The sequence below is a fragment of the Dipodomys merriami genome, unplaced genomic scaffold (assembly GCF_024711535.1).
Source record: "Dipodomys merriami isolate MVZ:Mamm:240054 unplaced genomic scaffold, mDipMer1.0.p SCAF_4, whole genome shotgun sequence".
Taxonomy (NCBI): domain Eukaryota; kingdom Metazoa; phylum Chordata; class Mammalia; order Rodentia; family Heteromyidae; genus Dipodomys; species Dipodomys merriami.
This window is the reverse complement of record NW_027205603.1, coordinates 39,922,407-39,950,360: the sequence shown is the minus strand read 5'-3', so window position 1 is coordinate 39,950,360 and position 27,954 is coordinate 39,922,407. Positions and strand designations below refer to the sequence as shown.

The following is a 27,954-nucleotide window of genomic DNA, read 5'->3' as shown; positions in this document are numbered from 1 at the left end:
ATAAACAAGTAGATATATATTATAGGAAGTGTGAGATTGTGTCCAAGTTTAAATAGGAAGTTAACATCTGAACAAATACCCAGAGGTGAGGGAGTGAGCTATGCAAAGAACTAGGGTAGTCAGCAACTAACACAATAGTACCACAAAATAATTTTACTCCACAATGCTTTTGAAGTATGTTTGAAGCAATGTTGCAACAGACTCCTCTGGAACCCAGTCCTATTTCCTTGGGTTGGCTTTCTGGCTTCAACTTCCTGACTGTATTCTATCCAATCCAAAAACTTCATCAATACACAGGGAGAGCTAACTGCCCATTTGTTTATTGTGTCTATTTACCTTCTGAACATGAGAGGAAAAGGGCTGTATTTTAAACAATAAAACCAAAGCAATGTTAGAACATGTTTGAACAAAGCTTAAGAAGACCATCATCTTGTTCTTAAAGCAATAATTGATGTAGCAACTTTCAGACTAGTGATTTAAATCAAAGGTACTGAAGAATGATTATGAATCAAGCAATTAAGCTACCAAGCAGGATGCCAGTGAGAGGAAAACCATTCATAGCACCATAAAACTGTCAAAAATAAAAATAGTAACTTTCGGGCTGGGAATGTGGTTTAGTGGTAGAGTGCTTGCCTAGCATGCATGAAGACTTGAGTTCAATTCCTCAGTACCACATAAACAGAAAAAGCCAGAAGTGGTGCTGTGGCTCAAGTGGTAGAGTACTAGCCTTGAGCACAAAAAACTCAGGGACAGTGTGCCTGGGCCCTGAGTTCCAGCCCCAGGACTGGCAAAAAAAAAAAAAAAAAGTATCATCAAAACTAGAAGCACTATCTTACTTTGATTTTACATTTGTTTTTTGTTTTTCTTTTCTGCTTATGTGGTGCTGAGGAATCGAACCCAGGGCCTCCAAGGCAAGCACTCTACCACTGAGCCACCTTCCCAGCCCCATTGATTTTATATTTGTTGATCAACAGAGCTGAATTCCATTCTAAGTGCTGCTGTTCATTGATTATGGGTCTTTGGTCTCATGCTTATTTGTGAAGACCAACTTTACTGATTTTTAAGATCTCTTTCAAATCTGAGATTCTATGTGGAAAGCTATGGTTCATTTAATGAACTATAGGTGAGATCTTGTTTACCTATTTTGGGTCCTCTGGTTTATGTACTCTTGAAGTAATAGTTCAAATAGGATAATTTTAAGTTTCACATAAATTGACAGGATCTACTTTTAAACTGTTTTAAACTGGTTAAAATGAGGCTATGCCCACCCTAAAGGTGCCTTTTTTCACCCCTCTTTGAACAGCCTTTTAGTATGAGGCTTGAAGGTGTAGCTCAGTGGGGAGACTGCTTGTCCAAAATGTGGAAGGACCTGGGTCAAAAGAGGAAAAAAAGGATCAAGTGATTTGTAGCATTTGAAAAGGAATTTGATTTGGAATGGATGAATTAATCCAAATTGGGTGATAACACCAATTGATACCTCTTTAAAAACACTTGACAATGAGGACCTTCAGGAGTCAGTTTACAAAAACCCTGTTCTAAGCCAGGTGTGGTAGCATATGCCTGTAATCACAGCACTCAGGAGGATGCGGCAAGAGGGTGGAAAGTTTGAGAACAGCCTGGGTTAGTTTAAAGCCTAGTTTCAAAAAACAAGAAAACTTTGTTCTAAATGAACCCCAAGCATTTCTAGCATCAGTATAAGGGGGGAAAAGGCATAGGTTTTCCTGTGGTCACAACTTTGGGGATAAATGCTCACAGAAAAAAAGCATAATAAAGAAAATAGCCAACGTACTTCGTTGTTAAGCACTACCATCCTATAAAGTTGGAACTACTATTGTGCCCATTTTACACATGGGAGAACTAAGGAACGGAGCAAACTGCCCCGGATTTTACTGTGGATGAGCACAGCGGAGGCCAGGCATCCGGGCTGCCAAGCTTCGTCTCGGGGATGCACTCGCTACGAAAACCTCGGCGTCCCTTAAGTAACAGTCCCACTGCTAGTAAGACCTCTTCTTGCAAGCCGAACAAGACAACATCAACTAAAGCCATCTGACAAGCTCACGGACAGAGATCTCCTCCACTGATCGGGAACCACGAGCGAGACTTAAAAACAACCCCCGACCAACTTCAGGGTACATGGGGTGTCCTGGAGTTTGGAGGAGGAGGGTCCGGGTGGAACAAGGCAAACCTCCGCGGTCCGGAGCGGGCCCCGCGAGCGAGCTCGGCCCGAGCCGCAGCCCCCGCGGCCCGGGGTCCCGCCACGGGGCTGCCCCGCCCCGCCCCGCCCGGGTCCGGACCCCAAACACACCTGTCCGACCTCCCTCTCCACCTGGCTTCCCGGGCGGGGCGGGCCTCTCGCTTTCTTGGGGGATCTGGCGTCTCGCTTACCTGGGAGGATCCACCCCGGAGCATGGCGAGCGGGAAGCAACACCACAACTGCGCCACACTCGCCCGGCTCCACGCCGCGCCAAACGCCCCCAGCGGCGCCGGCCCCGCTCCCCGCCCGGCTCCCAGCGCGGGCCCCACCCTCCCTCGCCCCTGCCACGCCCCCGTGATTGGTCACGCCCCTGGCCAATCACGGGCGCTGCCGCCTCGGCGAGGGGGCGGGGCTTCAGCTCGTTCAGCCCAGACCTAGGCGCTCTTTGAGGTCAGAAGCCAAAAGAGGTGCGGGCAGTCTGTAGCCTGCTGCCTTTGAGGCTCTGAGTAATTGACAGCGGCTGGGGCTGGGCGTCGGCAGGTGAACTCCTAGGAGGAAGGTCACTCAACCCCAGCAGACTGATGAGAGAAAAGGAGAGAGTCCGGGGGGGGGGGGGGGGCAGGCTTAGACGAGACGGAGAAAGCACACTGCCCAGGTTCCAGATAAGTGTTGGAGGATCCGGTGAGATCTTAAGAGGATGAAGTTGACTCATTTGGGGCACGGGCCTAATTCCACTCTTCTCTGGCCCAGCAGGAGTCACACAGAACTCGCTTTTCCAGGTATAGATAGTCTTTGGGAACGGTATTCAGAGGGAAAAAGAAAACAAGCAATTCCTTCACCGACTTCCACACCTCCTCCTGCTTCCTTTTAAAAAACTGTGGACACTAGTTCCTGGTTAAGAATCCTCATCCTAGGTGTTAAATTAACGTTAATCTCCCTTCAAACAGTTCAGGCTCATCACCCGTCCAGAGGGCAGGGCAGATCCCTTATAGACAGTCACGGTGGGTTTGGTATGGTTAAATAAAAACCGTAGGCCCATTGTAGTGAACGAGGATCCTGCACTAGGCCCTGACGATCTAGACTAAAACTCAAACTCAAACCCAAGCTAAAGTTCCTTATTTCCATCCTAATTTACCAGACCAAGTTCCTAAACAGCTCATCGGAGGTGAAGTTCCCTCAGCTTTAATCCTGACATCCTCTAATCCTTTAAAAAAGTAACCTGAAGTAATCTACTGTTAACTGTATTTTTTTCTTCTATTGTTCTGTTTCCCTATCCCTATCTTACAAGGAAAGCAACTTCCCAGACTTCACAAATAAGCAATCTGCTTTTTCTTTGATCTCTATTTGTTCAGCCATTCTCTGTGGATAAAACCAGTCTCCTCTGTTCAGCCCAAGAACAAAGCCAACTAAGATTTTTAACAAAATTGCTGTAACTTTTTTTTCGGGGGAAGGGTTGTTGAAAGTATGAATATCTATAGTGTACTTCTTCAAAGTTTATGACTAGGTGTATGGACAAAGAAAAACAAACTACTTGAAAATATTTTACTTATTAAATTTTGTCTGCAATATTATGATATCAAAGGAACAAGAGAGCTACTTCATACATGCCAATTCATTTTTTAAAATGGGAGAATAATTTTTGTTTTACTTAGTTTTCCAAGACAGGATCTCAATGTGTAGCCCAGGCTAGCCTAGAACCTATAATTCTGCCTCAGCCTCCTGAGTGTGAGATTATGAGCATACAATAGCATTCTTGGTTGACAAATTACTAACAAATGAGACTTGTTCGGAAGGCAAAATCTGTGAGATTCATAAAGATTTTAAAAAGTAAAATTAAAGATTAAAAAGTGTCTGGCTCCTGTAATCCTAGCTCAAGAGGCTGAGATCTGAAATCAAAGCTAGTCCAGGGAAGAGTCTAAGACTCTTGTCTACAAATGACCATCAAAAAACTGGAAGTAGTTGTGCCCACATAGCTCAGGCCTGTAATCCTCGCTACTCAGGAGGCTATGATTTGAGGATCACGGTTTGAAGCCAGCCCAGGCAGGAAAACTCCCTGAGACTCTTATCTCTAATGAACTACTCAAAAAAGCTGGAAGTAGCACTGTGGCTCAGGGACAGTGGCCAGGCCCAAACCTGCTTCAAGCCACAGGACCAGCAAAAACAAAACAAAACACAAAACCCTGTAAGTATAACTGTGGCTCAAGTGGAAGAGTTTTAGCCTTGAGCAAAAATCTAAGGGCCAGCAGCACCGAGGCTGTGAGTTCAAGCCCCAGTACTGGCACAATAAATAAATAAATAAATAAATAAATAAAAGAGAGGATCTGGGGATATAGCTCAGTAGTAGAGCATTTACTTAGTATATACAAGGTTCTGGGTTCAATCTCCTTTAATATATATATATATATGTACATATATAGATATATATAATCAGTCTGTAACTATTTTCAACTTAAGTGTTTAAGCACTAGCTCTAGTGCATTCCCTCCCTCCCTTCCTCCTTCTCCTCCTCTTCCTCCCCCCCCCCTCCCTCTACCATTAACCAAAACACTGGTCCTTTTTCATGTAAATAAAATAGTAAGAGCTTCTTCTTCTAAAGAATTTCTCAAGAATAAGGTAAAAAAAAAAAAAGAATCACATACACTTCTCTGCTTTGGACATTCCAGAAATGAACCTGGACCCACAGTAAATTTCCCATGTTAGGGAGCTCCATACTATGAAGACTTGGAGAGTAAATTTCCTTAAGAAACAACCTTACCAGATGGCACAAGTTTGCAGAACCAAGTTTGCAAAAGAACTACCAAGTAAGAGTGAAAACTGATTTGCAATCTATCAATGGCCTCTTGTATTTAGAAAATGTCACTGGCACAGAGTTCTGAAGTCTAGCCCAAATAATCTATAAACCACTACTCACAGCAAGCCTTCCTAGAGATTTAAAAAATATTAAATAGGCAGCCTAAACAACAGACACACTTTATTTACAAAGAGTTAGCACCAGAGGCTATTGGTTCCAGAGTCTTGGAACTGCTCTCTGTTCCTCAACATATGAGGTAATAATTGTTGGGCTTTGGAGGACTTCTTTTTTTTATGTTTTTCTTTTCTTTGTATCTTTTATTAGTGTATATTAGTTGTACAAGGAGGTTCATTGTAATATTTCCATACATCCAATGTGCCCTGATTGAATTTACTCCTTCTATCAATCTCCTTCATCCCTTCTACCCCCTTCTTTTATTGGGGGGCGGCCTGGTTGTGGGGCCTGAACTCTGGGCCTGGGCGCTGTCCCTCAGCTCTTCAGCTCAAGGCTAGTGCTCTACCACTTGAGCCACAGTGCCACTTCCAGCTTTTTTCTTTTTGCTTATGTGATGCTGAGGAATCGAACCCAGGGCCTCAGGCATGCAAGGCAAGCGCTCTACCACTGAGCCACCTTCCCAGCCCTCTATGCCCTTCTTAAAACAATTTTAGCAAGGTTCATTGTTCTATTTTTCAAACGTGTAGAGCTGGACCATATTCATCCTCTCTGATGCCCCATCCTAAGAATACTCATCCCCCACCAGTACCTGTTTATATTCCTACCTTTCTTTTTAAGCATATATTAATTGCATGAAGTGGTTCACAGTGACAGCTGACGATATATACACAGTCTATTTTAATCAGATTAACCCATTGGATTACTTGTTCTCTTTCCCTTTTTGGGGGGGGGGTCTGATCATAGGGCCTGAACTCTGGGCCTGGGCGCTGTCCCTCAGCTCTTCAGCTCAAGGCTAGCACTCTACCACTTGAGCCACAGTGCCACTTCTGGCTTTTTTCTTTTTGCTTATGTGGTACTGAGGAATCGAACCCAGGGCCTCAGGCATGCAAGGCAAGCACTCTACCACTGAGCCACCTTCCCAGCCCCTCTCTTTCCCTTTTGTCCTTCCCTTTCTCCCCATTATTCAGCAGCATTCAGTGAGTTTTCTTATGCCATTTTCATACAAGAACACAGCATATTTTGATAGTCCATTATTCTCTTTCTCACTCCCTATTGATTCCCCTTGAGAAATATCAAAATTGAGCCAAGAGAGATTTGGATCAGATTGACCAACACATCTAAATCAAAAACACCAGTCAAAATGTATGCAACAGGGGCTGGGAAGGTGGCTCAGTGGTAGAGTGCTTGCCTTGCATGCCTGAGGCCCTGGGTTTGATTCCTCAGCACCACATAAACAAAAAGAAAAAAGCCAGAAGTGGCGCTGTGGCTCAAGTGGTAGAGCACTAGCCTTGAGCTGAAGAGCTGAGGGACAGCACCCAAGCCCAGAGTTCAGGCCCCACGACCAGACCCCCCCCCCCAAAAAAAAAATGTATACAACAACAGCCTCAAGGATACTGAATATCAGACAGGGTAAGAAAGTGATTTCCCTGAGATGGAATGCAATTGGTGTTTACCCCAGACTATGTTCAGAAAGTTCACAGGTCATACTGGAAGGAGGAGACCAAACAGACTTCTTGAGCTGAGGAGCTATAAATCCAAGGAGATCAAGATGGTGACTGTTCACAAGACAGAGGACAAGAGAGTTAACTGCACAGAGCTAACCCCAGAGATTTGCAGGTCTTCCTTGAGAATTTGACAGTACTGATCAGCAGGTGAAGAAACTATCATCTGACAGCATCAGACAGAATAACACATTCAGAGAACTGAGAAACTAGCTGTTCTCACTAGGCCTACTAGAAAGCCTCCCAGTTCAATGACGTAGAGAACATAGAAAGGTCTTGCCTTAGTATTGAGAAATTATTCCTAGACTCAATGATATTTAGGTCCTTCTCCCTCAAAAAATCATCATCATCATCATCATCATCATCATCGTCGTCGTCGTCGTCATCGTCATCATCATCTTCATCACAGAAAGCCTAAAAGGATCACATTACTTCCAAGTATTTTTTTTTAATTTATTGTGCTATACAGTTGGGCTACCATCTCATAAATCAGGTAATGAGTACATTTCTTTTTTGAACATTGTCACCCCTGCCTTTACTTTCCCTGTTTCCCCCTTCTGTCCATGCCCACAAGTTACATAGGCCATTTTCCACACAGTGTGTACTAAATAGCATAATTACATTTGTTCACCCTCCCTCCCTCCTTCATTTTCTGTATCCCACCACTTATCCATACACCAGAAAAGAAAAAAAGCCAAAAATAACCCCCTACCACCACCACAAACTTATTTCCAAGTGTTTTAACCCCATCTCAAATTAAATCTCAAGCACATTTATTGGAAAAAACAACAAATCCAGCACCAAATTCACAATATCTGACATTCAGTAGCCAACATTATTTGGTGAGAATTCAATATTACAAAACATGCAAAGGAACAGAAAATTATGACTCCTAAGAAGGAAAAATCAATCACTGAAACTGACTACAACTGACTGACAATGATGTTAGAACTAGAACAGAGAAATAGTTACTGTAGTAGTAATATACTCAAAAAGTTAGGTAGAGATAAAGAAGCTATTTCTAAAAAATTGCTAGGAATGAAAACAAATGATCTCTAAAGTGAAAGTATACTCCAAGTGTTTGCAGAAGTTGTCCTTACAAAATAGTAAAACATTTCTGAACAACAGGATAAGTTAATTAGAACTATTTGTATTCTTGATAATATAGTCAAGATACCATGCTAGTCTTCACAGAAAAGGTCACAAAAACAATAGCTAACATTTTTGTAACACTTATGTGCCTGGCTCTTCAAGTACTTTACAGATATTAATTTACTTGATCTTCACAATAACACTTTGAGCTAGGTCTGGTGATCAACCCCAATCCACAGGGAAAGAAACTTTTCAGCAGCTTTCCCAAAGGTCACACCAGTGAGTGGGTTGGGATTGGAAACCTAGGCACTCTGGCTCAGATTTGATGCTCAGATCTCACCATGATGCTAGATTACCTCTGTATAATAACCACTTAACAAAATGATTTTGAATGGATAGGGAGTTTATGTGCTAATATTCTAAAGCAGGTTAATTGCAGATTTTCACTGCTCTCAGACTTGTGTTCTAGAATTCCAAGATGGTTGCTAACTTGAAATAAACCTGATTTTTGTTTACTGGGGGAAGTAGCTCAGTGGTAGAACATTTGCCTAATGAGTACCTTGGTTCTTTCCTAAATACCATAAAATATTTTTTAAAAGGAAAAAAAAGAATTTTAATTGTACTGAAGAAAGTATATTAATAAACAAATATACTAATGACCATTCTAAAACAAATCTCAAATTGGAACATGCAATTAGAAAGATAATAAAAATTAAGCTGGGAACTGGAAGTCCTAGCTACTTGGAAGGCTGAAAGTTGGAAAGGGAGGATTGCACAGGCAGAAAAGTTTTCTAGATGCCTCTTCTCAAACACTACTGCATGCAGTAGCATGTGTCTGTCATCCTAGACGCAGAGGAGGCTAACAGCAGGAGGATCATAATCCCAGGCCAGCACTGGCAAAAAAAAAAAAAAAAAGTCTAAAGGATTCTCTTTCAATGCAGAAATTGGGCATAACAGAATGCACCAGTCATCTCAGCTACAACAGGAAGCCCAAAATAGACAGATCAGAGTCTAGACACACAACCAACAACCAACACAAAAAAGGGCTGGAGGCATGACATCAGTGGTACAGTCACTGCATAGATAGCATGAAGTCCAGTTCCCAGTGCTGCCAAAAAATGGGGGAAAAAACTAAAAATTAACTAGTAATAGAGGAGCACATTAAAAGTTTAAATAGAGCAATGCAACTGTGCCCTTATTGAAATATACACAAAAGAACCAGAAAGTTTTGTAAAGCAGACTCTGTGTGCGCGTGTGCGTGTGTGCGTGTGTGTGCACGTGTGTGAGTGTGTGTGTGTGTGCGTGCGTGTGTGTGTGTGTGTATGTGTGTGTGTGTGTGTGTGGTAATGTTGATGTTTAAAATTGTGGTCTTGTGCTTCATAGGCAGGCACTCTACTGCTGAGCCACTCTTCCAGTTCTGGTTGTTTTTGTTAGTCATGGGGCTTGAACTCAAGGCCTGGGCTCTGTCCCTGAACTCTTGTGCTCAAGGCTAACCACTAATGCTCTATCACTTTGAGCCACAGCTCTACTTCCAGTTTTTGAGAAGTCAATTGGAGATAAGAGTCTCTCAAGGACTTTCTGCCTGGGCTGGCCTTGAACCATGATCCTCAGATCTCAGCCTCCTCATCCTCCTCAGCTGGTGGATTATATGACCACTAACCAGCACCTGGGTTTGTACTAGTTATTTTTTTTTTTTTTTGGTCCGGTTGTGGGGCCTGAACTCTGGGCCTGAGCACTGTCCCTCAGCTCTTCAGCTCAAGGCTAGCGCTCTACCACTTGAGCCACAGCGCCACTTCTGGCTTTTTTCTTTTTGCTTATGTGGTGCTGAGGAATCGAAACTCAGGGCCTCATGCATGCAAGGCAAGTGCTCTTCCACTGAGCCACCTTCCCAGCCCTCCAATATAGTTTTTATATAAAACAGTGCTTATATACTCGTATTTAAATACATATTAATTTACATAAATTTTAGCATATGGTAAAAGGACTTTTTATCATCTTTAAGTAGTGTACAAAGGAGTTATCATTTAACAAAGCAGTTTATGAATACAATTCATCTTAATGAAAGGGACTGAGTTTTACAAAAAGAATTATTTACCTATTACATAATTGTAGTTTATGAATACAATTCATCTTAATCAATGAAAGGGACTCAGTTTTACAAAAAGAAATATTTACCTATTATATAATTACATTCATGCTTCATTTAGCAGAGGTCCAGAGGAAATAAAGTTTAATAAACAATTAGAGGTTGTTTATCTTAGAAATAAAAACTTTTAAATCTGAAAACCAATATTATTAATGATGTGCTGAGTAATTTGACTTGACACCAGAATTTGGGATAGGCCTTTGGGTTGAAATTTATCCAAAATGATTTATATAATATGGTCAGTAGTTTGAAATCCATGGTCAATTACTCTTATTTCTTTTAAAATGCTGCATAATTCAAATTTCCTTAATAGATATCTGATATGATTTCTAACTTGCCAGTTAATGCTTCTATTAATTGACAACAAATACTTTATTTGGCTAAAAGGATAATAAAAATTCCATTTATTTATTTATTTATTTATTTTTGGCCAGTCCTGGGTCTTGGGCACTGTTCCTGAGCTTCTTTTGCTCAAGGCTAGCACTTCATCACTTGAGCCACAGCGATCCAGCTTTTCCTGTGTATGTGGTACTGAGGAATCAAACCCAGGGCTTCATGCACGCTAGGCAAGCACTCTACTGCTAAGCCACATTCTCAGCCCCCAAAATTCAATATAATTAAGGGAGATAATTATTAAACATGTTCATAGCTCTGTACAAGGCCCCATGCATCAAACATTAGGTGTATAATGTAAAATCTTTCAAGCTACCTTCTATTGTGGATATAATAAATAAAGGTTATTAAATATAGAAAATTATGAAGTAGTCAATGGAGTTACCAAAATGGTGATTTTTCTATTGGTGGGAGAGAAGGAAGAATATGGTAAGTGAGCTCAAGCTTCCTCTATTACAATTGTATGTTTAAAGATGTGTATAACCTTAGGCTAGGTAGGGTAGTATGCACCTATAATTCCAGCGATTTGGGAGGTAGAGGTCAGGAGGGTCATGGTTCAAAGCAGCCTGGGCAAAAAGTTACTGAAACAACCTTCTCCATGTAAACAAATAAGCTGGGTCTGCTTATAATCCCCACTATGTGGGAAGCATTGGTAGGAGACCAGTCTGAGGCCAGGCTGGGGCTAGTTTGCGGCGACAAAAGACCCTATCTGAAAATAACTAAAGCAAAAAACAGGTCCGGGGGCATGGCTCAAGTGGTACAGTGCTACTCTAGCAAGCATGAAACTCCAGGTTGAAACTTTAGACCTATCTCAAAACTTGAAAGAAACAAAAGGTTTATTATATTTAGATGTTTTGAGAAGACTCTAACACAAGCTAAAAGCAGAAATGATTAAACATGGTTCCATCTCAAAGTTAAGTAAATGGAATTGATTACAGGAATTATTTCTTTTTTTTGGGAGGGGGGTCCAGTCGTGGGGCCTGAACTCTTGGCCTGGACGCTGTCCCTCAGCTCTTCAGCTCAAGGCTAGCGCTCTACCACTTGAGCCACAGCACCACTTCCGGCTTTTTTTTCTTTTTGCTTATGTGGTGCTGAGGAATCGAACCCAGGGCCTCAGACATGCAAGGCAAGCGCTCTACCACTGAGCTACTTTCCCAGCCCCTACAGGAATTATTTCAAGTGACTTGAAAATAAAAAGTGCAATAAATCCTAAGGACAAAAAAACTTAAAAATTCTATTTATGAGGTTGGAGATGTGGCTCAGGTAACAGAGCAACAGCCAATGAGTAAAAGCATCTGATCAAGTGTTCAAATCCCAGACTGGGAAACACATACACAAAAGTCCATTCAAGCCAGACACTGGTGGCTCATGCCTGTAATCCTAGCAACTCAGCAAGCTGCAATCCAAAAGAGTTTGTTGGAAGTGAATCCAGGCAGAAAAGTCCATAAGATTCTAACTGTGACTCATGTCACAGTTAGAGCACTTGTCAACCACACATATTGAGCAAATGAGAAGACCTGAGTTCAAACTCCAGTACTGAAAAAAAATTGGAATAGGAGAGAAAAACTGGGAGAAAATAAAGAAAAGGGTGACATTGTCCAAAAAAAGAAATGTACTCATGGTAAAAAAAATTTTGTAATGTGGTATGTATGTATATATATATATATATATATATATATATATATATATATATATATATATACACACACACACACACACACACACACACGTACACATACACACACACACACACACACACACACACACACACACACACAGAGGAATTCTATGCCTTCATCAGAATGAATTTGTTAGGAAATGGAAAGACTTGGAAAAAATTATATTAAGTGAAGTAAGCCAGACCCCAAAAAAATAGATCCCATGGGTTCCATTATCTGAAATAACTAGTATATGTCTAGAACAAGCAGAAGAGGTCAAAAGCTATGTACATATGAGCATATAAACTGATGCTAAGCAAAATGAACCCCAAGATAGGAACACAAGAGATTTTATCTTTCTTGCTGTTCTTGTTGATGTACTTATAATGTACTATGTAATTTTTTTTTGTTTCTTTTTATGTTCTTCCCCCATGGTATAAACCCTGTTGTCACTGTATTTGATTCCAGTGTCCTGCATATTATATATACATTTTTTCTAATTTGGGGAGGGGAAGAGAAATAACAAAATGCTGAAATAAGGATACAGGATGACCTATTGTAACAATGGGATGTACAAGGCAGTATGTTGAAACAAACTTCAACCTTGCATTGGGGGGGGTGAGGGAAGGGGAGGGGAGGGAAGAGTCAAGGAGATGGGGAGAAAAGGGATGGAAGGGGAAAAACAAAGGAGGAGGTAACAATGCTCCATAGAAAATGGACTCATTCCTTGCTCATGTAACTGTAACCCCTCTGTATAGTATCTTTACAATAAAATATATATATTAAATTTTTTTAAAGATATGTACTCATTACCTGACTTATGAAACGGTAACCCATCTGTTTATCACCAGTATAATAACAATTAAAAAATATTTTCCTGTAATCATGTTATTATTACTGTTAATATTATTCTGAGTTCATGTTTGTATTATTGGGTAAGAAAACAAGTAATGGGGCTGGGAAGGTGGCTCAGTGGTAGAGCGCTTGCCTTGCATGCCTGAGGCCCTGGGTTCGATTCCTCAGCATCACATAAGCAAAAAGAAAAAAAAAGCCAGAAGTGGCGCTGTGGCTCAAGTGGTAGAGCGCTAGCCTTGAGCTGAAGAGCTGAGGGACAGCGCCCAGGTCCAGAGTTCAGGCCCCACGACTGGATCCAAAAAAAAAAGAAAGAAAGAAAGAAAACAAGTAATTACCTTAGTCTTTGATAATGAGTAATTTTGATGGGAAAGAAAGGAAATATAAGAAACTATATTATTGAATATATCATAATAGTTATTGTGTTTTATATTTAAAACATTCATATGTATATATTTCCTAACTCTAGAGTATAAAGATTAAAATTAATGAGAAACCCGCTGAGTGAGTCCCCTTAGTGCCAAGATTATGACCTGTAAGTATTTTCCTTCCTGTAGTATTGGCTAACTAGAGATCTGTATTACAGATGAACCTGGAATGTCTTTTGCTTTTACTTGTATGGTATTAGTGACTACCAAATTATTTCAGAGGCCCAATAAGCCAACTCAAAGAGAGCCAAGGACAAGAAAATGGAACACAGGGCACTCATGTCTCATGCCTATAACCCTAGATACTCAGGAGGCTGAGATCTGAGGATCGTGGTTCAAAACCAGTTTGTATAGGAAAGTCCATGAGACCCTTATCTCCAAATGGTGCTGTGGCCCAAAGTGGTAGAGTGCTAACCCTCTAGCCTTGAGCAAAAAAGCTCAGGGACATGACAACTTGTACTTCTCATTGTTGCAACAGGTCCACCTGTATCCTTAAACAACTGGTTTTTCCCCATCTCCTCCACAAGTTATACTGACATCAAATATAGTGAAAGCAGGGGTTATACTGTGGGGGAGGGACATACAAAGCAACAAAGAGATAATCTTATAAATGCGTTAGAAACACATGCATGAAAGAAAAAAATCTTAAAATACATATCTAAGGGTTCATTTTCCTGACATCACATTATCTGACCTTTTCCGCTTGACTCATACATATACTAGATATTACAAATAAGGGAAACCATGGGACCTATGTTTCTTTGGGCCTGGCTTACTTCACTTAATATAATTTTTTCCAAGTTTTTCCATTTCCGAACAAATGGGGCAATGTCATTCTTTCTGCTGGAGGCATAGAATTCCATTTTGTATATATACCACATTTTCTTGAACAAGTTGTCATGTCCAAAACGAGCTTTACAACGTCGGTGCGGGGGGGAGGGGAAGGGGGGGGAAGGAGAAGGATTGGGATTGGGGGGGAGGGGGGAGGCTGGGAAGGGATGTGAAGGGTAAACACAGGAGGAGGGTGCAATGCTTGGTAAGAAATGTACGCATTATCCTGCCCATGTAATTGTAACTCCTCTATACAGTATGTTCACAAATAAAATAAAATTAAATTAAAAAAAAAAAAGCTCAGGGACAGACATAGGCCCTGAGTTCATGCCCCACAGTAAAAAAAAATGACTATTGTGAGTTGAAATACATTGAATTCAGGAGTATATAAAATCAAGGAGTATATACATGTTCTAAAAAAATAGAAAAGAATTCTATAAGATGATGCTGAGGAACTTAGCCATTGATTTGCAAACTAGTTAAAGGGTAAGAATGAAGACTTTATTTTGCCTTAACAATATGAACTGTACCCCAGGACAACCAAGTAGTCAGTGAGGGGAAATTTTCCTTATAGAAAAATTGTGGTTAATGAATAAAGAAGAGACAAAAGGGTTGGGAGTTTGGGAGTAAAGTTCAGTGGTAAAGCATATGTTTATTAGTATGTATGAGGCCCTGTGTTCAATCCCTAGGTCTCAAATGAAAATAAAAAGAGAAAAAGGGAGAGGAGAAAAAGAAAGAGGAGAGGTAATAAGATGAAAAGGAAGAAGAGGAACAAGAGAAGGAAGGGTATAATACAATCCCTTTGCAATGAATTAATAAATAAATGCTTGTAGACTATGATCACCAATGTCTATATAGCGTTAAGACCAAACAATTTTATGCCTCCTGATGATAAAGCACATCACCATTTATGAAGTTATTCTTACTAAAATATTTGAACCCAAATATCATTGAGTATAGCTCTGACTTCCAATTTATAGGAAATAACTGGTGTCATAGGCATAAGCACATGTTAAATGACATCATAGAAATGCAATCAGCAGAATTTAGTGTAAACTACTCTGGACCGAATGTCCTAGTTTCTTCATTATGTAAATTGTAAGGGGAAAAAGTAGAAAATACACATATTAAAATGTATTAATAATATACATTGGCGTTTATCTTATTTGGATCTTGCTTAGACCAAAAAAACTACTGAAAAGAATAAGAGGCAATTGGGGAAAATTGTACTCAACTAGATAACTGCTGCCATTAAGAAAGCTTTTTTTTTAAAGCTGGGTGCCAGTGACTCACACCTGTAATCCTAGCTACTCAGAAGACTAAGATATGAGGACTGTGGTTTGAAGCTAGCTTGGACAGGAAAATCTGAGACTCTCATCTCTGATTAACCACCAAAAAAAGCCACAGTGGAGCTGTCTCTCAAGTGGTAGAGTGCTGGCCCTGCGTACAAAAGCTCAGGAACAGTGTCCAGGCCCTGATTTCAAGCACACACACACACACACACACACACACACACACACACACACACACACACACACACACACACACACACACACACACACACACACACACACACACACACACACACACACACACTAACTTTTGTAAGTGTGCTAATGCTATTGTTATGTTTCTTTATAAGAGTCTGTTTTACAAAGATAGTACTGAAATATTTATGGATACAAAACAACCTAGTGGCTGGGAGATGAGGGAGGGATATATTAGTTGAAACAAGATAGAGCCATAATTAGATAGCTAGACAATGAGTTTATGGAGGCTGGTTATAATCTGCACACCTATTTTGTGTATGTTTGAAATTTTCTGTAACAGAAAGGTTTTTTCCCCTTAAAACAGTGTTTGCTTTAGAATGCTAAGGCTTTATTTTCATTTTAAACCCACCTGCATTAGGTTTTTCTTTATTATTAATAAATTAACTTATTTATTCATTTATTATAAAATATATTATATTTTCCTGGTCCTGAGACTTGAACTCAGGTCCTAGATACTGTCCCTGAGCTTCTTTTGCTCAAGTCTAGTGCTCTACCACTAGAGCCACAGCACCACTTTCAGCTTTTTCTAAGTGGTTTATTGGAGATAAGAGTCTCTGGACTTTCCTGTCTCAGCTAGCTTTGAACCATAATCCTCAGATCTCAACCTCCTCAGTAGCTAGGATTATAGGCTTAAGCTACCAATGCATGGCTTTTTCTTGTATTTTATATAAATTTAGATATTTTATTTCTAAGGAAGCAGTCTAATTGATTTTATACGAAATACACATACCTCTAAAATTAGTCTATATTTTAGTTATAAACCAAATGGCATATACTAGTAATTTTCAAAGTCTAGTCCCAGTCCCTTGGAAGGCCCTAAGACTCTTTTGGGAGGTCTGAGAAGTAAAATTATTTGCATGATTACACTAACATATTACTTGCCTTTTTCAATGTGTTAACATGGGCACTGATAGCGAAAAGCAACTGTGTCAAACAGTACTGGTGCCCTGGCATGAATCAAGGCAGTGAAGCTACTGTATGAGTAGTTACTGTATCTTTCACTATTACTTTGCCTTTAGCTGATAAAAGGGAGGACTTACCTAGAGTACATGAAACCCTGGTTTCAATCTCCAGCACCACCAAAAAAAAAAAAAAGGCTTAAGCCAAGTTTACTGAGGAATGTACTAGTATTCTGTGTGAAAATAGGACATACATGTAGAGTACTTCTGCTATAAACCAAAGTCCAGAGATTGGAGGAAGAGCCCTTGTGTGATTATTTGAGTCCCAAGCTGAACTCTGTGTTTTTACATAGAACTCCATTTTTACTTGAAGGATGACTGACAAATGATGCTATATTTGCCAAACTTGGGTACTTGGCAGACATTTTTCCTGAAGTTGAACAAAATAAGCCTGCCACATTAAGGCAAACAATTCAATGTGCTTGTTGGCAAAGATAACATTTCAGATTTCAAGCAGAAGTTTGTATTTTAGAAAATCTGTTTCTGCCATCATAAGCTGGTCTGTTCCTCTCCACTGAAAAGATTTTACTCATACACTTGGTGATGTTTATTAATGTGCTTCTATAAATCATGCTATGAAATGTAGCAACATTTGGAAGAAATGCATAAACCAGAAAATCAATATTTTCTAAATGATTAATGCATGAAATTATAAAGCCACAAATGCATCCAAATCCATTCAAAATGGAAGTGACTTAGTAGTCTGAATGGTGGTCCCCAAAAGGATTTTAGGATGATCCCAGATCATCCAAGTAAACCCTAAATCCAAAGAAAAATGTCTTTAGGGGATGGAAGAGGAGAAGACACAGATACAAAAAAGAGCTTGGTTTCCTGTCTATAAAGCGAAAATAACAGTAGTAGCTATCTTTGTGGTTGTGGTAATGTAGGTTATATACTTAGCACCTGAACCAAAGAAAGCATCCAATAAGTGCCAGCTATTTCTTTTAATGCTTTGTAATTTTCCACGTTTTTCCCCACTAACATGATGTAATGTGGTCACCTCAGAAACTGTGATTTCCTTTCACTCCCCCAAGTCCCCAGCTTCTTTTTACCTCTTCCCCCAACCCATTCTCCCTGAACACATAGAGGCCAGCAAGCTCAATGTCCTCAACATCTCCCAAATGTTCCAATTATATGGTATAAGCACTGGGGCTCTCTTCTCCAGGTCACCTTTCTCTACATCTCTTTCTGTTCTTTCAAGTAAGTTTTTGTCAGCCTACTCTTTTCTCTGAATTCATTTCAACTCTGTTACCTTCCCTCCATGTCTACTCTTTGACCATCATCTACAACTAGGGGTGTCTGTGGCCTGATGTTTACTTCTACCCTACATTTTCATCTCACATGTTCTCTTTACATGTCTAATATCTACTTCCTTTACACCTTTAGAGCCTAGCCTAGCACACAGTGTCAGTCACTGTCTGACTAATACTCTGGTTTGCTCATGACTAGCTCGTTTTAACATTCAAAGACCTATGTCCCAGAAAAACTTCTATAGCTCCCAAGGGGCTGGTCAGCATACTACAGCCCATTAATTTTTATTCACCAAAGAGTCCAACTCCGCTACTCACTCTTTAACCAATGTCCTCAACTTTTACCCCTGACCTTACCAACTGCTGACACAGTGCTTTTCTCATAGTCAAATCTGTTGAAATTTACTATCCTTCACTATCTCATAAAATGATCCTTAGTGCTGGGGATGTGGCTCCAGCCAGGGCAGGAAGTCCATGAGACTCTTATCTCTAGTTAACCACCAAAAAGCCAGAAGTAGAGCTGTGCTCAAGTGGTAGAGAGCTAGCTCTACAAAAGCTCAGGGATGGCATCAGGCTGAGTTCAAACCAGAAGATTGGAAAAAGAAATTTACAATAAGAATTTAGAGTTGGTATTTCATATGCAAGAACCTCAAATTCGTAATATAATAAGTTTTTATGATGAAATAAATCAAATGTTGCTCACTTTACCATATACTAAACCAGAGGTAGTGGATTATAAAAGTATTTGAAACAAGCCCTTTACATTTTCTTCACCATCTTCTTATATAAGCATCCACACAATTAGAATATCTAGTAAGAGTTTCACAGGAAATAATTGAGAACTCAGAGGTCTCTAATGGCCATCTGACATGATAGGTTTCAAATTGATGAGTCTATTATCTTTATAAAAGTAATTTAGACTAACTGATGACAATAAAAAATAGACAGTTTTCAAAATTAAAATTGATGAGCCTGCTACTTCTGCTTGTCAGAGCTTATTGATCTCAACATCAACCGTGTTTGAGGGAAATGTGAGTCAGAGCACTGCTAGACTGGGTCCTGCAGGTCTTGTGCCTGCCTGCCAGTGAGCACTAAGTCAGGTCCCAGAGGACCATGATGCTGGTGCCACAATAATGGCAGGAAAAACATGGTACACAGGCTAATGCACAGTCACAGTGCATTAGCATATGAAGAAAGAAGCTATCATGCCCTGACATACTTAAAAATTCCCTCGGTTGCCGGGCGCCGGTGGCTCACGCCTGTAATCCTAGCTACTCAGGAGGCTGAGATCTGAGGATCATGGTTCAAAGCCAGCCCGGGCAGGAGAGACTGTGAGACTCCTATCTCCAATAAACCACCAGAAAACCGGAAGTGGCGCTGTAGCTCAAGTGGTAGAGCGCTCGCCTTGAGCTGAAGAGCTGAGGGACAGCGTCCAGGCCCAGAGTTCAAGCCCCACGACCAACAAAAAAAAAAAAAAAAAAAAAAAATTCCCTCGGTAACACCCTAAGTCCCAGCAGCTTAGCAAACAAATTATTTCAAATATTTGGAGTTCCCTCCCAACAACAAATACTCCTTCACCTGCAGAAGTTCTGAAATTTACAAGCTATTTCCAAATTCCATATTCTGAGAATCAGAAAAAATGGGTTTTAGATTACATAACTTTTCCCTAGTAGTTCCGATTCTAGGAGGAAAAGCTGTGTTAGGTGTTTGACATACCTCAATAAAAAGAGCCATGCACAGTTCTGAGAACTTTACCTCATGGTAGTTCTACCAGGAGAACTTTATGCACTGTTTGTCAGATGCACAAAGTGAAACATTAAGTAACTTGCTCAAATTCACTTCCTCATTTGTCCATGAAATCCTGTGCTGCAATCCAAACTGAGGCTTATTCAACACTATTGGTGTTCAGATACATCTGCTGTGCTGTGCAGTAAAGCACAAGACTTATACAGCCTTAAAAGACAGTTTTGCAATAAAAGTCTAAAAATGTAAGGAGATTTCTTAGCAAAATGACAGACATCTGAACATTTAAAAAAAATCATACGTTACACTCTTCCTACTGTAGCACTATATCCAAGCTCATTTGCTCCAGCTCTCCCAAGTCTAATCCAACTCTCCTGAGTCTACTCTGGGCCTCTAAAACAGGCACTTTGTGTATTTTCCAAAACCTGTGGCTGTTTAAACCATGTTAAAATAGTCTTTCATTTATAGGGAGTTACACTGTAAGAAGATTTGCAAAAATTACTGAAGTGGAAAAAACATAGTCATATGCTAAAAAATACATGCGCATGCACACACACATTAAAATGAGGTTATAAAATTAAACTGCCTATTTTTAAAATAAACTTCACACCTTAGTAGCATGAAAACTAACAATATTCACAAAGCCACATTCAGGATGCTTGATATTAGGAATTGTCTCCTGGTAATTTTAACTCTGAATATTTGAATTGGCCATGGGGGGGGGGTGCCTTTCGAAATCTAAAATTACAGGCATAAAAGCAAACTTTCCTTTTTTTTCTTTGTCAGTACTGGGATTTGAATTTGGGGCCTTGCGCTTGTTCGAACACTTGAGCTATGCTTCCAGCCTAGTCTTTCTTTTTTCCTGGTTATTTTTCTCAGAATGGGGTCTGTAAAAATTTTCTGCCCACATTGGCTTTGAACTGTGATCTTTTAAATCTCAGCTTCCTGAGTAGCTAGGATTACAGGCATAAGCCACAGGTTTTCTGTCAAACTTGGCTATTTTGATATGTGAAAGCCTTAAAGGTAATTTAAAAGTCTATCCTTTCTATTTTTATTTTTTTTGGGTCCGGTCGTGGGGCCTGAACTCTGGGCCTGGGCGCTGTCCCTCAGCTCTTCAGCTTAAGGCTAGCGCTCTACCACTTGAGCCACAGTGCCACTTCCGGCTTTTTTTCTTTTTGCTTATGTGGTGCTGAAGGCCTCATGCATGCAAGGCAAGCGCTCTACCACTGAGCCACCTTCCCAGCCCTATGTGGCATCCTTTCTATGTCCTCTGGAAAACTGCATACCAGTAAATACTCCCATAAAGAATATATCTTCATAAGTGCATGAACATTGGTTTATTGGGTCCTATTATGGTTTGAATATTTCATGTCCCCTCAAAAAGCTCAAGTAGTTAACTCAGTCCCCAGTGCAAGCAAGACTCAGAAGTGGAACTTCAGAGAAGTGACTGGATCATGAATTCAAAGTCAAATAGACTATTGAGAGATTGGCAGATTGTGGAAGGTGGGAGAAGCCCAGCTTTGTGTGACACTCATCTTTGCTTCCTGGCTGCCATGGAGGCAGCTTTGCTCCATCTAATGACTTTTGGCCACAATGTTCTGCCTCACCATGCCCAGAAATAATGGTGCTAACTGACCATGGATAGAAACCTGAATCACCCAGTGCCCTGCATTTTGCATATACATTTTTATAATTTGGAGAGGGGAAGGGAAATAACCAAATGCTGAAACAAGGATACAGGTTGACCCATTGTAACAATGAGATGTACAAGACATGGTGTTGAAAGCAAACTTTACAACTTTGTGGGAGGAGGGTGAGGGGGGCAAGGCAGGGGAAAAACAAAGGAGGGGATAACAATGCTCAATAGGAAATGTACTCAGTACCTTACTCATGTAACTGTAACCCCTCTGTAAAGTGTCTTTACAATAAAAAAATTTAAAAAGTTAAAACAAAAAAAACAGATTTCAATAAACAGATAAAGCAATTTAAATTTAAAAAGAAAAAGAAACCTGAATCTGTGAGCCAAAGTCTTGTTTTTTCTCTCAAATGTACGTTATAGTGACAGAGAAGTCTGACTACAGGTCTCAGCATCCCTGTGTAGGAGAAACATTAACACAGCCCCTCCATTTTTAGTGCTGTCTAGGGAGAAACTTGCCTATTCAAAGGCTGAGAGAAAGACTTCTTGTTTTAACATGTTACAAAGATGTTTCAACTTTTCTCTCAGAATTCCTCCACCCCTAAAACAGCAGGGAAAACAAAACAGAAAATACAAAATTCAAGACAGAAAGCCAATAGAGAATGAGAAAGAGCAGATGGCAGAGGCAAAGCCCAAGGCCTGCAGAGGTGACATAGACGGGAATAACCTGACCTAACCTGTATGATCAGAGGAAAGGCCCAAGATTTGGTATTATAGGCAAAGGGGGTAGGGTGGGTAGAAGGTTGCTTCTGTGGAATTACTAATTGGTGATGGGTCAAATGACTGCTTCTGCAGCTACAGTCTGTGATGGTCCCATCAAAAAAGATGACTCACCTTTAATGAATACTGGTGTCTCCTCCAAATCTCACGTTGAAACTGAATCCCCAATACAATAGTATTGGGAAGAATTTAGACAATAAGGGTGCTGGTGTCATGAATGGATTGGTGCCACTATAAAAGGCCTGTGGGAATGGTTTCACTCACTTTCACTCTGACATGTAATAACCAGCATTCAGGGTTGGGGATTAGCTCAGTAATAGAATCTGTGCCTAGTATGTGTAGGTCCTGGGTTCAATCCCTAACACTGGAAGAAAGAGAAAATACTGCTGATAACCAGGTACGATGGCACATGCCTACAATCTTTCACTCAGGAGGCAGAAGCAAGAGGATCTAGAGTTCCAGGAATTCCAGGATAGCTTGTACTACATAGTGAGACTTTGTTTTAGACAACAGGTAGCAAGAAATGAAGGTGAGTGATCAGTGAACCAACAGAAATTCATTTTCTTCATTTGGTATTTTCCCCCTTCTAAATCTTCCAATGAAAGAAGAGTAAACTAATTTGAACATTTCATATCCTGAGGAAAAGAACGTGCATGTCCTAGATGGAAATTTCCTTTATTTCCTTTCATGATCAGTTATAGTAATCCAGATATCTCCCTAGTACCTGAGATCTATTCCTAAGAAACTTCTCTCACTTGCCCAAGTATACCAGGCTTTTGAATTTGCTCTTCCTTCCACTGGTGCTGCACTTCCTGACAATGCATGTCAGGATAGATGTCACTGAGCCTGAGAAGACACCTGATCCCATAGCTTGGGATTACAGTTATTATTTGCCTTTAAAATTAGACCAAAACCTCCATGAGGGCAGAAGTTAGGTTGATTTTCACTAGAACCAAAGCCTCATTCACTAGAAAGGTGCTTAGTCCAAAATAGTGAGCACTCAATATTTTATAAATATAAAGCTATTGTTTATTGCACCAAAATATAATATTAAAGTCTATAATACTCTGATATGAAAATCTAGATTTGAAAAGTCATACCCTCTGCCTACACTGCCTATTAAGTAAACTGACTTAACTGTACAGGCTGATTCTGTAGGACCAGAATAGGTTAAATAGGTAAGGCAGGGTGAGTAGTTTGAACTTGAACTAATAAAGAGCTATTGTGGGTAAGAAAGGTAAGCATGCAATTAAAATAGGGCTTTAAGAAGATTAGTCTCCTCTGGAATTCACAGTATGATGGGGACTTTTTTTCTTCCTTTTTTTTTTTTTTTACTCTGTATTTTAAGATATGAGCAGATGACCATACTAACATGAACAATCTACACAGAAGCTAAGTTTACTTGGATGAATTTAACATTAATTAACTCAAATACTTTAAAAATTATCTTTCAGTACTTCATGCAAAGGAGTTACAATTCAATGTTAGTTCATTAGTACAATGCATCATGATCAGTGTCACCCTTTCATTATCCTCCCCTCATCTTGCCCAAACCCATCTCAAACGCTTTTTGAGGATCTGCTACATTCTATGCATTGTGCTACATTATGTTCTTTGGTTTTTGTTTATTTTCTTGTTGTTGTTTTTTTTTTCACTGCTGGGGGTTGAACCCAGGGCCTTAGAAATGAAGCAAAAGTGCTGCCACTGGAGCTACACTCCCAGCCCACATGGTTCTATTATAATCAAAAGAATCTAGGAGCCGGGCGCCGGTGGCTCACGCCTGTAATCCTAGCTACTCAGGAGGCTGAGATCTGAGGATCGCGGTTCAAAGCCAGCCCAGGCAGGAGAGACTGTGAGACTCCTATCTCCAATAAACCACCAGAAAACCGGAAGTGGCGCTGTAGCTCAAGTGGTAGAGCGCTCGCCTTGAGCTGAAGAGCTGAAGGACAGCGCCCAGGCCCAGAGTTCAAGCCCCACGACCGACAAAAAAAAAAAAAAAGAATCTAGGAGTTGGGGCTATAGGTCCAAGGTAGAATGTCTGCTTAACATGCCTAAGGCCATCCTTATTATTCTCATAGAACCAAATCACATTTTCTTGTTCTTTATTAGTGCTTTGGTATCAATAAATAATTTCAATGACAATTACAACTTCCACTTCTGAAGATGAACTGAAGCCTGATGATTTTTTCCTCAGCCTGAGACTTCCTCTTAGGGTGCAAAAGTAGATAAACACATCTGAAATATGTAATTCCATTTAAAATAGTGAGTTATAACAGAAGCATCAAGAAGCACCCATGGAAACAGTGGAGAAAGGCAAGTATTCCAGTTTGAGGAGACAGTACAGGGAAGAAAAGAAAATTAGGAAAGATGTCCTGAGGCAGGTGGTTCTTGGGCTTAGTATAAACAAGTGAACAACAGTGAGACCCTATTCTAAGCACACACACATTTATTAGCATAGTGTATGTGAGAGTAATCACTGTAGTTGGGGATAAAAATAATAAGCCTGAGAGCTGATACAGCTAAGTGGTATTTCACTAGTCTAGCAAGCTCAAAGTCATGAATTCAAACTCTAGTACCACCAATACAAGAATAAGCCTGGGAGCACCCAGATAAGTAGAAATCAGATGATCATAATAAACCTGACAAACCATGTTAAGGACATTAGACTTGATCTTACTTTTTCACGCTTTATTGTTCCATTTTTACCTATGCATGCAGAGTGCATCAATCATATTTACCCACATTTACTCCCTCCATTCACCCTCCACTATCCCTCTGGTACCTCTCCCCTACCCCTGCAACAAATTTCGACTTGACCTTGCAGGAAAGGAGGGAAATATTGACAATGGTAAGATCTGTACTTTATGTTACCTTGATATCAATATGGAAAAATGCATGGAGTTTGTCAAGATTGGATATAGAAAAAGACTTATGAGAGAGTCACTGCAGATGACAAGAGCCTCAAGAGGCCATAGTAGACTTGAGAAATATTTAAGATGTAAGAGAGGTTTTGTTTTGTTTCTAGTGTTAGGAATTGAATCCAAGGTCACAAGAATGGTAGATATCTGTTCTACCACCTGCTAACCCAGAATCAAAAGGTCTTTGTAAATAATAGGATGTAGGCAATCAAAGATACCAACAAGTTGGGAATGCCTCTCAGCTTCCTAGTTGGACAATGAAACCATAAATTGAATAAGAAAAGTAAAATAAAAATGAAATTGGTGAAACATGGGAGTGGTGGCACATTATGAAGTGGGTAAAGAAAATGTGTTTGTTTTATACTTATTGGGATTGAGCTGCATGGCAAACAGATGATGAGGACCCACTTCTACCCAGGACATGCTGTCAAAGCAGTTAATGATAAGCCTTCATGATGGGCAAACTCTTTTACACACTTTTTTATATGTTATCTTTAAATAATTGTACAAAGAGCGTTTCAATTCAACATGTCCATTTATTAGTTCAATGCATTTTTTGTACCACTACTGAGACTTGTACTTAGTCCCTTAAGCTTTTTCACTCAAGGATGGCACTTAACTACTTGAGCAACACCTCCATTTCTGTCTTTTTAGTGGTTAATTGGGGATAAGACTTTCTTGCCCAGACTGGCTTTGAACCTCCATTCTCAGATCCCAAACTCTTCAGAAGCTAGGATTATAGATATGTCATTGGTACCCTGCTAAAGCACCCTTTTTTAAAAATAAGTTTTTTATTGTGAACATACTGTACAGAGGGGTTACAATTACATGAGCAAGGTAATGAGTACAAGTTTATTTTTCCTTTAAATGTTCTGAGGTGTTGGGTGCTGGGGGAACTTAACTCCCTAATTGGCAACTGCTAGACCCTTCCATGGGGCTAGCTACTTCTAAGAAAGGATCATTCATAACAATACTACCACTTACCTTGAACCCAAAGCCCAACCCTGGCTACAGAAGGCACTTCCGCAGCAGGCAGCTTGCCCCAGACTTTTGCCCCCACAGCAACCACTTCTACGCAGGAAAGATGTGAAGCATTTCCTTTTTCTGGTGAACAAGGGCTGTGCCACGATTGGTGAGGGTACTGTTGTCATTTGCATGAAGGTACTGCCCTGACTGGTATACCCTTGGCACACATACCCCTTCTGGCTACATAAGTAATCACCGTGGCTCACTTTTTGAACTGCTGAGTGACATCCTACTATGTCCTCACCACTTCTCTCTGGCAGTCTCTGCCTACTTTTGATTCGTATAATTACAAGGGTAGTTGAACTGGTAACTGAGAGAGGAAAAGCAGCAGCAGAAGTAACAGCAGCAAGAATACCAGTCAGGCTGGAAGTGATTCTTGCAATAGCAGAACTCAACGGAAGCCTCGGGACTAACAGAGACCCATCAGACTTGCAGCAGTTTTAAAAAAGCTGACAAATGCTCTATAGTTGATCCCATGAGAAAGCTGCAACACAGCCCTGCTTCTGGCTGATAAAATTCAGGCTTCCAATCCAGAGGCTACAAGTGCTTGAACTGCCTGAGCTACCAAAGGCCTCCACCTGAACTCGGGATAGTTCTAACCACTCTCCTATGATGCCACTGTACATAAAACCTGCCAATGGCCCAGGTTAACTGGAGGGGCTTCTTCCTACCTATCCACTCAGTTCTATCTAGATAGAGCAAAAAGAGAGCAGACATATGGTCTGTGACACCATGGGGGAACACTATGAACCTAGGTATCTAGTAAAGATAACTGGGCAAAAAGCAGAGGCCAGGCCAGAAGCCATGGATTTGGGAGTCATGAGCACAAGACACAGGTAAAACTTTACTTAAAGAGTAGTTTTTAAAAAAAGAAAGAGTAGGGCTGAGAAGGTGGCTCAGTGGTAGAGCGCTTGCCTTGCATGCCTGAGGCCCTGAGTTTGATTCCTGAGCACCACATAAGCAAAAAAGAAAAAAGCTGGAAGTAGCGCTGTGGCTCAAATGGTAGAGCACTAGCCTTGAGCTGAAGAGCTGAGGGACAGTGCCCAGGCCCAGAGTTCAGGCCCCACGACTGGACCCCCCCCAAAAAAAGAGTAATTTTCATTATGCATAAGACCTGTGCAGCCCAAAGAAGAGACAATAGGCTGCTGGTTAAACACCTGAGAGTTTAACATGGAGAGGGCTGGGCTTGCCATCTTCATGCATGGGTTGGGATTCATCTCTAAAGAATCCTTTTCTATAATCCAAAACTTACACGCAAAGGATTTGTTGAAGGAAAAACATGTACTTCCTTTTAAATAATTAACAATAAGGAACAAAGTCAAAAACATAAAATCTATTAAGAACATTATAAGGGGTTAGGGTGTGATGGGTGTGACCTCATAGTGGAAGAGAATTCTCCTAGCATGAGCAAGGTCCTTAATTTGATCCCTAGCACACAAGAAAAATACTATCAATTGACTGAGCAGTTACCATGTCATAAGTACTATGTTAAGTGCATTACAAGTACTATTTATCTTATGTATATGTCATATGACTGTGACTATTCTATGGGTGAAGAAACTTATATACATGTGATGGATAAACCATCATTTTAATTAAGGTCTGGATAAAGTTAGAGCTTCCATTACTAACCACTGTTATAGATAATCTATCAGGTGCTGAAAATAGATTATGAGTTACCAGAGTCAAACTACTATTTGTATACATAGCAATGCCTGCCAATAACATTCATTCAACTTGTGACCATGTTATAACATATATATTTTAAAGGGCATGTATTTTTATTGGTGAATACACCAATGTTTGGGTAAAGGTTCTATCAAGTGTTACAAACCAAGGACTCATTTTTTAGTCATCAAGAGGAATGTGAAAACTGAATCTGAAGGCTGGAAGTATAACTCAGTAGCAGAGTACATGCTTAGCATGTGTGAAGCCTAGTTTCCATCTCCAGCCTAAAAAGAAAAAAAATTTCCTAAAGTTATACAAAATAAAACTTGAATATGCTACCTTCAAGCACTATGATGAGTTCAC

The 27,954-nt window shown here is 40.2% G+C and overlaps 1 protein-coding gene across 4 annotated transcripts in view; it reads right to left on the bottom strand.

Annotated features, from left to right (window-relative positions):
• The window catches only part of Sgk3 (serum/glucocorticoid regulated kinase family member 3), a 104,825-nt gene that overhangs the window by 59,944 nt on the left and 16,927 nt on the right, over window positions 1-27,954 (bottom strand). The window contains exon 1 of one of the 4 annotated variants that reach the window (XM_069990839.1): window positions 2,386-2,448. The exons of 2 other annotated variants lie outside the window; for them this stretch is intronic. Coding sequence is in view for 1 of the 2 variants with exons in the window: in XM_069990841.1 (XP_069846942.1) it covers window positions 2,386-2,409 (24 nt within the window). In the remaining variant the exon portion in view is untranslated. Of the gene's footprint in view, window positions 1-2,385; window positions 2,449-27,954 lie in introns of those variants that run through there. One more of the 4 variants, XM_069990841.1, reaches the window with a different exon arrangement.